Source organism: Triticum aestivum, chromosome 5B (genome assembly GCF_018294505.1).
Source record: "Triticum aestivum cultivar Chinese Spring chromosome 5B, IWGSC CS RefSeq v2.1, whole genome shotgun sequence".
Taxonomy (NCBI): Eukaryota; Viridiplantae; Streptophyta; class Magnoliopsida; order Poales; family Poaceae; genus Triticum; species Triticum aestivum.
In genome coordinates, this window is record NC_057807.1 from 141,993,528 (window position 1) to 142,004,654 (window position 11,127).

At 49.3% G+C, this 11,127-nt stretch overlaps 2 protein-coding genes across 4 annotated transcripts; one reads left to right on the forward strand and one right to left on the reverse strand.

Moving 5' to 3' along the window:
- Positions 1 to 1,464: 1,464 nt before the first annotated feature.
- LOC123110852 (uncharacterized) lies at positions 1,465 to 5,521 on the forward strand. Of its 3 annotated transcripts, none has more exons than XM_044531477.1 (5): positions 1,465 to 1,592; positions 1,773 to 2,051; positions 2,612 to 3,620; positions 3,928 to 4,076; positions 5,079 to 5,521. In XM_044531477.1, exons 2-5 carry the CDS (start codon positions 1,828 to 1,830, stop codon positions 5,173 to 5,175), a joined length of 1,479 nt encoding a protein of 492 aa, XP_044387412.1. In that variant the 5' UTR covers positions 1,465 to 1,592; positions 1,773 to 1,827; the 3' UTR covers positions 5,176 to 5,521. The 3 variants fall into 3 exon arrangements, with proteins under 3 accessions (XP_044387412.1, XP_044387413.1, XP_044387411.1); XM_044531478.1 differs by having other exon boundaries at positions 1,592 to 1,686; positions 3,928 to 4,161; XM_044531476.1 differs by having other exon boundaries at positions 1,592 to 1,686.
- A 382-nt stretch (positions 5,522 to 5,903) lies between these two features.
- LOC123110851 (pentatricopeptide repeat-containing protein At4g02820, mitochondrial) lies at positions 5,904 to 7,746 on the reverse strand. The gene is made up of 2 exons (XM_044531475.1): positions 7,440 to 7,746; positions 5,904 to 7,320 (listed from the first exon to the last, which is right to left on the reverse strand). The coding sequence occupies exons 1-2, from the start codon at positions 7,710 to 7,712 to the stop codon at positions 6,061 to 6,063; spliced, it is 1,533 nt and encodes a 510-aa protein (XP_044387410.1). The 5' UTR covers positions 7,713 to 7,746; the 3' UTR covers positions 5,904 to 6,060.
- Positions 7,747 to 11,127: the final 3,381 nt, after the last annotated feature.

Consider the following 11,127-nt stretch of genomic DNA (forward strand, 5'->3'; position numbering starts at 1 on the left):
TATCACATCACAACATGCCCTGCAAAAACAAGTTAGACGTCCTCTACTTTGTTGTTGCAAGTTTTACATGGCTGCTACGGGCTGAGCAAGAACCGTTTTTATCTACACATCAAAACCATAACGATAGTTCGTCAAGTTAGTGTTTTTTTAACCTTCTCAAGGACCGGGCGTAGCCACACTCGGTTCAACTAAAGTTGGAGAAACTGACACCCGCCAGCCACCTGTGTGCAAAGCACGTCAGTAGAACCAGTCTCACGTAAGCATACGCGTAATGTCGGTCCGGGCCGCTTCATCTAACAATATCGCCGAACCAAAGTATGACATGCTGGTAAGCAGTATGACTTGTATCACCCACAACTCACTTGTGTTCTACTCGTGCATATAACATATACGCATAAAACCAGGCTCGGATGCCACTGTTGGGGAACATAGTAATTTCAAAAAATTTACCTACGCACACGCAAGATCATGGTGATGCATAGCAACGAGAGGGGAGAGTGTTGTCCAGGTACCCTCGTAGATTGAAAGCGGAAGCGTTAGAACAACGCGATTGATGTAGTCGTACGTCTTCACGACCCGACCGATCAAGCACCGAAACTACGACACCTCCGAGTTCTAGCACACGTTCAGCTCGATGACGTCCCTCAAACACCGATCCAGCCGAGTGTCGAGGGAGAGTTCCGTCAGCACGACGGCGTGGTGACGATCTTGATGTTCTACCGTCGCAGGGCTTCGCCTAAGCACCGATACAATATTATCGAGGAGGACTATAGTGGAGGGGGGCACCGCACACGGCTAAGAGATCCAAGGAATCAATTGTTGTTGTGTCTAGAGGTTCCCCCTACCACCGTATATAAAGGAGCAAGGGGGAGGCGGCCGGCCAAGAGGAGGGCGCGCCAAGGGGGGAGTCCTACTCCTCCTCCTTTCCTTGTTGGAGTAGGAGAGAAGGAAAGAGGAGGAGAGGGAAAAGGAAAAGGGGGCTGCACCCCTTGTCCAATTCGGACCAGAGGGGTTGATTTTTTTATTTCCGATCCCGCATAATTTGCGGGACGTGGGATATAGCACATCTTGTTTTTTTTTACTGCTAGAGACGCCGGAGAATACTTTTTTTTAGGGATCGCCGGAGAATACCTAGGACGAGAGGATTGAGGCTGGTCACAATGGGCAAGAACTTAGGAGTAACATCACACACTTCAATACAAGTTTGTTTATGTGGCACATATTTAATGAAGAGAGAGGTGCTTGTGGTAACTAGCTAAGTTACCGGAACATCACACACTTCAAAAAATAATGAATCTATATTCTAATAAATACATCACTGCATGACACTACATACATGTTCCTACTTACTATGGAGGTAATAATATAGTCTAGAAAACTGTATAGGTTACTAGCTTATGTTTCTGCCCATTGTGACCGGTCTGAGGAGGCGAGATCCTGGACCGCGACCGCCCCGTCCCCTCCTAAAACCCCAATCTTGTCGGGTTACGCGCCCTCATTTCCATTCCCCTCCCCCTTCTCCGCCGGCGCGTCCTGCTCCGCCTCCCTCCTTCCCACCCCACGCCGCGCTAGGGCTTATCAAAACCCCCCAGGTACAAACCCTCGACACCCCCGCCATTTTCGCCTCCCTCCTTTCTCCTAGCCTCCTTCCGTTCCGCCCGCGCCCCCACTTTTTCGCTCCTCTGGGTGGGCGGTGGTGTCGCGTTTCTTCCTCTTCCCCTCTTTCTCTGGTGGTGGCTCCTCCGGTTCTCATGTGCCTTGTTTCGCCGCAGGTGCGGGTGGTGTGTGCGCCTAGGGCGGTGGTGACTCTTGCTGTCCGCGAGGAGGATGCAGGCCACCGGGAGCGTGACTTGGGTCGTCGGCGCTCAGGCGTCCGTCTTGGGGAGATGCAGCGGCGGGGTGCCCTACCCTTCCTCGTCGTCTTCTGCTTCCGCTGGTAGGTCCCAGGGGCTCGGCACGGTGCGGTGCTGCGTGCAGGCGCAGGAGAAGAAGCCACGAGTGAGGAAGACTAAGGAGGAGCGGAGGGAGATGGTCGAGTCCTTCGTTGACACGTACTGCCCCCATCTCTTTCCCTGTCGCCTCAGTTACTTATAGTTTTGAATTTTGTGTGTAGATCTGTACCGTCTAATTAACATGCTCACTCTTCTGGTTGTTGGTGCCAAAATGAAGTTGCCAGTAGGATTTAGTTCACACGTTTATTCTTTTTCGCCCTCTGTTTGTTACTAGGATTTAGTTCACACGCATTGCCACTGTTGGTAGTTTGTTTTGCAACCCTTAGGAAGTTTGCATTGCAAGCCTACTTTTCTTGTGCATTGTTTCTTAGAATCATGATGTGACCTATATGCTCTTTGATTTTGATGATGTTTTCTTGTGGCGTGATCCAGACTACGATTTTATCCACTGTTCTGATTTTTGCATTTTGGTTTATCTGATTGGAATGCGACGGTGGGAAGTGTGTCTTTCTCTTGAGCATCGTTTTGCATGAAGATTGTATATAGAGGTTAAACATGTGAACAAACCAGTTTTCTCTGTTTCATCATATGTGCTTTGTGCATGTCAAGTATTTCTTTTCCTTGTTAATCCAATTGGCGCTGCTGTTGTCTCATCTCAGGTATCGGGTTTCAAACAACGGGAAATTTCCCTCAGTCAATCTTACACACAAGGAAGTTGGAGGATCATATTATATAGTCCGTGAAATTATGAGAGATATCATCCAGGAGAACAGAGTTCTTGGCCCTGGTGACTTGAATGCTAAGACGTTGAGTTTTGAGGATTGCCCTGATTCTTCAGAATTATCAAATAGGCATGAATTGGGCCAAGACAACATAGAGATATTAGATATGTCTCATGAGTATCTTGGCAACAAAGATTCTGTGCTGGAAACGTCTGACAAGGATGAAGCATTTTCATTACAAACGAATTTCATCAGCACTCAACAGTTACTGACTTCATCTGATATCTTGGAATCTGGTATTCTGAACAGTGTACTCCAAAATGGGAATGTAGCAGATGCAACATGCTTGGAGCCAAACCTTGAGAAACAAGATGAAGCCTTGCGTGGGAAACCAAGGGAGTCTCAGACTAATAGTTCTGAAATGCAAGCCCAATCTCTTGCTCATGTTTCTGATTTGCATAAAGAAATTAAGCTCAACAACGCAGGGGATGAGCATGGGGAAACAACCAGTAGCATCACTGATGAAGTCGCTCTTTCCCTAGAACCTAGTGTTGTTTCTCAAACAAATGGTGCACTTCTACATGAGCATGTGACTTCACCTGATGATTGTGGTGTCACAACTAATACTTCTGTTGATGAGGCTATTGTTTACTCAGAAAATAATGGCGTTCTTCAGACAGATCGGATCCTTATACAGGAGCATGTGATGGTACCTGAAACAGCAAGTATCAAGACAGAAGTTGTTCAGATTGCAGATGGCCAATTTAGATCTGTAACACCTGCAACTCAATTGGATGCTTATACCTCAAATACAAGTGCAGCAACAATAAAATCAGCTGTGTCCATTGATCATCATGATGTGGTTGAGCAACCACTGCTTGGTCCCAACCCTAACGAACAACGAAAGTCAGAAGATCTTGCCTCTCAACCAGCAATGGATACAAAGGTTAGTCCATAAGTCTGTGCAGGTTTTTGCAAGAATTTGACCATCTTTACTAAACTGTGCATAATCATGTGATAAGATTGTATGGTTGTACGTATCAACGTATCATAGCCTGTATCAACGTATCATAGCCTTTATGGAATCACTTATCTTCCAGTGACCACTATCTCTCTGACACTGTTCTGTTTACTGATTTATGCTATGTTCTCGAATGGCACACTGTGTTTAGTTGGCTGGACCATTTTTGCTTGTAATTTATTTACTGCATATTTTGGTAATGTCCAATTCATATTATTCTGCTTCTTTTCAGGGTTTTTTGCAAAAGGAAGACAACCACAACACGGTAGAGGAAGATGAAAGTGAATTCAAGAAATCAGTATCTGGCATCACAGACGAAGAGCGTGAGGCAAGCAAGGCTAATCATGAACATGGGATAAGTGCGACAACAACGATCAGCAGGCATGCACTTTGCATTCTGACATTGCATTGCATGCTTACTGTTTATAATTTTCTGCATACATCACAAAAGGCCATAACTTATTAGGTAAGTGAAAAATCATCATGTTTCTCATCTTCATGTACCTGTTAAAGCTATATCATGCATTTTGTTACATGGTTTACATCCTGTAGAGGTATCTTTTGAATAAGTCCACACAATAATATAAACTCATGTGAGGTTACCCTGCACATCTTAGCGTGCATTGAGGTAAAAGTGGAGCTTCGGAACAGCTATAGCTGATCAATCTGCAAAATAGCATGCTAGTAGATACTCTATTGATAACTGCATTTGGCATTCTGTCAGTAGCACATGATGCAGTGGTTATGTGCATGCGCGAGCATCCCCCCTCCCTTTCTCTCCCTCCGAACATTTTCATGGTACTGCACTTTGCCAAGTAACATTTCATAGAAACCACACTTTTAGCGTGTAACATTTTTGCAAAGCCAAACTTTGTAGTACACAGTAAAACCTCCACAGAACTGTACATTTTTAAGACGAGTGTAATTTTGTGAACTGGCTGCTCAACAATGTAGGTCAGTTTGGTTCTTTTGCCCACAGCCCTGATCTGAATTTTAAAAGTTTTACCCTTTCTATTTACTTTTCTGGTTGCTTAAATCTTGATTTGGTTCATTGGACTGTGATTCTTTGTGGGGTGGTAGTTCGTGAAATGCTATATCGCATATTTTCTGTTGGAGGAAATATATGTGGTGACCGCCAAGTGCAAACAAAGGAAGAAGAAAAGCAAAAAATCAAACTACTTATAATAAAGCTACTCTCCTTTGGTCAACCATGCCAAATCACTTCTTGCTTACTTTCCCAGGAATGATTAACCCAGCTCAAAAAAAGGGGAATGAGATTAACCATGCCAAATGATTGATAACTTATACTTTAGGTACTTCCGTATATTCAACAATGCAGCATGACCTTTTGTCTCTCTCATGTTCTGCTTTAATGACCTGCAGGAGAACTGGGAAGGGACAGCAGAAGAAAGAGGACAACCTATTTTGGCTTATCGTAAGGGCATTTGTTGTTTCTATGTCTAAGTTGTGGGCAAAATGAGTGATGGGCGAAATGCATCTTCATCTGGTACTGCCTGGGACGTCTTCCTGCCTATTAGGAAACGAGAAGCGCTTTGCGGAGCTCCAATCTCCCTGATGCATATAGATGTTCTTCTTGCGCAGCACTTTGGGTGTCTTGTTATGCTTAGTTTAGTTTATAGCCTATTTTTTGTAGTCCAGATGTATCGTTTGGTCAACTTGCTCTGCTGTGTCAAGTTGACATTGCCAACTCTAGAGAAGTACTCAGGAGTTTCTTATTTTGTAGGAGTATAAGATCTGTCTTGAGCTCTGAAAGAAGCAGTTCGTACATTCACCGATTTAATCGAGCATGGATGATTTCCTGTTAAGACTTTTCTGCAATTATTATGGAAGCTTGTTCCTTCCCCGTCACAGCGAGCAGCGTTTAGCAACCGCCTCAAATTGATCCTTCTGACCTATGAACCTATCCAGATTAGCACAATTTTTTGCTCTTGATACACAAAACCCAGAGAGTATTTTAAGCATAGAAATGAGCAAATTTAGTTCTTTACACTTGAATGCTCGCAGTTAAAACAGGGTTCCAATATATAACTTATGTACAGTTCCACAAGATTCATAACTAATCTTGCTGTGTTTGCTACTCCCTTCGTAAAGAAATATAAGAGCATTCATAGATCACTAAATTAGTGATCTAAACGCTCTTGCAGAGTACTTAGCTATAACTAAAGAATGACACATAGAGACTGTTAATTATTCAATTCCAAGAACGCAAGCTGTGCATTAGTTCAAGTTTATGCCTGCCATCATTCTGCTTCAGATTTGTAAATCCAAATGAACTATGACAGGTCATATCAACAAACATCACATCCTGGAGCATCCAATCTAACACAGCCTATTATATTACATCTCAAGACATTATTGTTGAAACTTCACCAATTGGGTACTTGCTAGTCGATTTCAACAATCTCCTAGTTTCGTCATCCATTGAGACCTTATCCTCGTCCATTCGTTCATCAATTATCAGAGGCATCATCTCAGCTTTAGCGTACGTGCGCAGGACCGAGTTATATATCTCAGTTGTGACATAGCCTGCATCTCTAAGCACAACGAGGAGCTCCTCTGCAGCTTCAATGTCACCTCTCTTCTCAATCTGCGAAAAAAGAGCAACGACGAGTTGCGGGTTTGGCTCCCATTTCTCCAAGCTTGACAGTGCTTTCTTAAGGCACTCCATAACTTTGTCCGTCCTCTCGTCGTTGCCAAGATAACCCCAAACAAATAACTCCCAAGTGCTATAGCTGGGCTTGACTCCTTTCTGCACAATGTGTTGAAGAAAACTCTCTGCCTTCTCCATCTTGCCATTCTTGATGTAAAATGAAAGGATGGTGTTCGGGATCCTTGAATCTTTTGTTCCTGACTCTGACTCCCATTCGCCGTAAACGCACTCTGCTGCTGCAATATCGCCAAACCTTGTAAGCGAAGTAAGCATGCACTTATACTCGGCGTCGCTGAACTTCCTGAAGGTTTGACTCATCTTGCTCCACACCCTGTCCAAGTTACCTCTATCTGACAGGCTTGCGTACATGGTGAGAAGTGATGAGTAGGCGGCTCGCTCCTTCCTGGAGGCCCTCTTCTCCATCTCCACAAGCGCATCCCGGCCTTTGACATGAAGACCGGCATTGATGTAAATGCTGGCCAGCAGGCTGAATGTCATCCAGTCTGGGACCGCCCTGTCATCTTTCATGAGATCAAAGACCTTCTCCGCGCTTTTCACGCTGTTCTTCCTGGAGCAGTAGGTGAGCCATATGTTGTACGTGACCAGGTCTGGGATGGTGTACCTCCTGAGCTCCTTGATCATCTCGGGCACCTTCTCCAGCTCGCCAGTCGACATGTAGAGCGACATCATGTGGTTGAACGGGAGCGCGCACGTGAGGTACCCTGCGCCCGCCATCTCCTTGAGCATGGCCTCGGCCTTGTCCCGGGCGCCGTGCTGCACGTAGGCGTGCAGGAGGGAGTTGCAGGTGGACGGCCCCTTGGCCCGCTCGGGGACGTCCTCGAAGAACTTCTCGGCGCTGGCCAGGCCCCGCACCTTGGCGACGAGGTCGAGGTGCACGGCGTGGTCCCCCGGCAGCAGCCTCATCTCCGGCTGCGTCCTCATCCACTCGCAAATCTGCATTCGGGGCGGGGCGGAACGGGGTCTAAGTCGACAGGCAATACGGCAAACAGGTGGCGGGCGCGCGCTGCTAGCTAGGTGCAACGCGATGGCACCGGTGCGGCAATGGCGCGTACCTCGAGGGCGTGCTTGAAGCGGCGGTACTTGCGGAGCTCGCGGACGACGCGGTTGAGCTGGTACTTGTGCACCGGGCGGCCTTCCTCTGCCCATCGGCGCAGCACCACCACCGCGCTCCGCTTCGGATAGATGAGCTTCAGCAAACGCTTCCCCAGCGTGCCCCCGCCCCCCGCGGAACTCGATCCTCCAACTCCTCCTGTTGACGCCGCCGGGGCGGAGGCGGACAGCAGCCTCGCGTAGCCGGCGGCGGCCGCTAACCGGCGGGAGAGCATAGCTTCGCAATATATATAGGGAGAAAAAAGTATTGTTCACTTGGAACTAACGGGCTTCATTAATTATAATCTATCTCGGATGACTTCTCAGGACTGGTACTGGGAGGCCCATCGCAGGCCCATATAGAAAAGGGCTGTGGGTACAAAACCCCCATGTCAGAGGCCTGTAGCTGCATCAGGCAAGTTATTTAGAGCAACTCCAACGGGCCGACCCTTGGCCAGGCGGACGTGCGCGTCCGCATTTTAAAATGGGTTGGCTTGACCGCCCAACGGGGAGGCCGACCCAAATGTGTCGGCGTGAAAAAAAAAACAAGTTTACACGAAATAAACATAAATAAACATAATTAAACATAAAGTGGCTGGTCAAATACCGGCCAAAGTCCACCTAAATCTAATAAACATTAAATAAAACATTAAAAAAAGTCTGCGCCCGCCTGCTGCCGCCCCGCACGCTGCCCTAGACGTCGTCGGCGTCGCCCTTGCCCTTGCCCTCGACGTCGCCGTCGTCGGTGAGGTCAATGAAGACCGGAGCAGGGCCAGCCCACCCGAACGCCGCCTGGTACGCTCCCAGGGGCAGCCTCCTCCTGCGTCTGCTGGAGCGGCGGCATTGCGGCAAGCCGCGCGCGCTCCTCCTCCTCCTCCTCTAGCCGGAGCGCCTCCGCATCGCGTTCGAGCATGGCGTCGTAGCCCATCTGCTCCTCGCCGTCGGCCTGCTCCTGGCGGAGCCAGTGCTCCTTCCATCGCTCGAGGTGGGTCGCCTCCTCCTCCGGCATGGCAGCGAAGTGGACGGGAGGCGCGCTGACCCACTCGCGGTACTGGCCCGTCCACGAGTAGGCCTCCTCCGGCCAAGTGGGTGGAGGCGGGAAGCGCTTACGCGACGGCACCGGCTCCGGCTCCGGCTTGGGCTGAACGGACGACGATGGTGGAGGCGGCGGCACAAAGAGCGGGGAGTGGACGGAGTCCCTCACCGCCGACAGGGCAAGGGCTTGCTCCAGCCCATCCTAGTTCGCGTCCTCGTCGATGCGGCTAGCCTCTAGCGCGTGCTGCAGGGCCTCCTCGAGGGCGGCTTGGTACTCCGCCTCCGCCTCCATGTCCTGCGGCTCTACATCCGGGGGCGGAGGTGGGAACGGCGGCGGGACGGCGTCTGCACCCGAGCGTCGTTGCTCCTCGTGTTCGAGGGCGAACCAAGCCTCCCAGTTGGGAGAGTCGGCGGCGTACTCTAGCAGCCGACGCTGCTCTGGCGTGAGCAGCGCGCGGCGCCGTCGCACCTCATCGTCGTGCGCCCGCTGGGTCCGCGGGACCGCCGGCACCGGGATCCGGCTTGGATCCAAATGCCAATGGTGCGGCAGCGTCACGTCGGGGTAGGGGAGGGGCTGCCTGTACTCCCAGTGCCACCGCGCTTGGTGCACTGGGATGTGCAGGCGCCGGCGTTCAGGGCGAAAACGCGTCGGCGGTGGAGGGGGAGGGGAAGCTCGGGATGACGAGGCGCCGGGAGTGCCCTTGCCCTTGCCCTTGCTGCTGCCGAAGAGGCCCATGGCCGCGCTAGGGTTTGCGGTCACCGGCGAGGAAGCAAAGGGAGTGGCGGGGGGGGGGGGAGCAGATGTGGACGGGAGAAGTGGATGCGGCCGACCCCGCCGCACGCGTTGTTAAAAAAAGACGCGCACACTGGTTGACGCGTGGGCCTGCTGTCGGTGGTCGTCATAAATAAGACGACCGGTGGCGTTTGGTTGGCCGCCAGGTGGGGACGCGGCGGACGGCGAGAAGACGTGCGGCGCGGACGCGAAGACGCATTCCAGGCGGAATTTTGGGCCGCAAATGCGTCGACGCGGACGCGACGCAGACGTGAAATGGGTTTGGGTCAGCGTGCTGAGCCGCCACTTTTGTTCGCGCCGACCCAAACGGACGCGGGCGGACGAAATGGGTCGCCCCATTGGAGTTGCTCGTACCCCTCAAAACATTTTGGAGATTTGAATAAAGCTTGGTGAGAGTGTCTCAAAAACAAATTACCCTTCGAAAAATAAATAAAAAACAGGCAAGTTATTTGAATTCACACGTATGTCTGACCCCCCCCCCCCAAAAAAAAACTGAATTCACACATTACATTTTTAGTTGTCAAGCTCTCGTGCACACGACGCGGTTGAGCCGGTACTTGTGCACCGCACGGCCTTCCTCTGCCCACCAGCGCAGCACCACCAACGCAGCCCCGTTTTTTTTATAGATAAATCACCATTCCATACAACCAACATCCAAACTTCGAACCATAATGACGGCTGGGACAAGAGCACAATCATACCTAACAAACAGGAGAGAAATAAGGAAAAAAAGCCACCTAGTGACTGCCGACAAGCGGCACTACAAAGACACAAGTCGATGCGTTGTAGCCAGTGGCGCATCCAGCATGAGCCCAAGATAATCTCGGTCGTGCTGCCTAGAAAGTGGGTGCCAGTGCTGCAGAAAAGTAAGGAATTTAAAGGAGTCAGATGTCTGCCTTGGAAAAACTCGTTCAATCACCATTTTATTACGCGTCATCCATAGAGTCCATGACATTGCCACAAAGATAAACCATAATAAGCAACGATGTCGCCCGGGTGGGTAGCCCTGGTCTGGAGGAACTCCGTGAGGTCCAGGGCCTCCCAGGCACCGTATCTTCAATCAAATGGCCGCCAATGCAACTTACTGCTTTGCGCGCAGGCGACCAACGACATCCGCAGATCTCCTATGAACGGCTCTAGTGAATGCTACTTGAGTGTTTGAGTTTTACCGTGAGCACCGTGGTTCGCCGGACATGTCGCTTTCTTCCTTTTCACTTTCTTGAGACTATTTTAAGTGGGTGATCTTCAAAGGAGAACCCCATCTATTGTAATCGGGCTATGCCCTGAACCGACGTGTCCGAGCCGACACAGACCCTAGCTACTTTTACCTCTTGATTTGGAGTGAACCCTTCCCCAAAGTTCATCAATTTGAGCATTTCTTGCATATCTTCCTCTGAAGATGATTTTTTTATTTCACAAAAAGAAGAAAATGTTTTTTTGATAAACTTCCTCTAAAGATGATCGCTATTCTTGTTTTGAGAAATCTCGTCCTTTGTATTCATTCAAAACATAGGTCATACATACAAGGTTTGGGTCATGAGGAGTGCCCAATCACACTTGTCTGCCTACACCTAGATTACAAGCATATTAGGCGAGATTATGAGCCTCAAAATTGAAATTCCTACACTCATGTATGAAAGAGCATGAATTTAAACTAGTACAGAGGTTCAAGATTTCATGAACTATAGCAGCACTGGACCTCCTGTCCCGTTGTTGACGTCGTTCACCACTCCTTGGCTAATATTTGGTTCTCCAAGATTGTATGCGAGTGATAATGCTTCTCGGCAAGAATATGTTTCCAAGATAAGTGGATCATCTATACC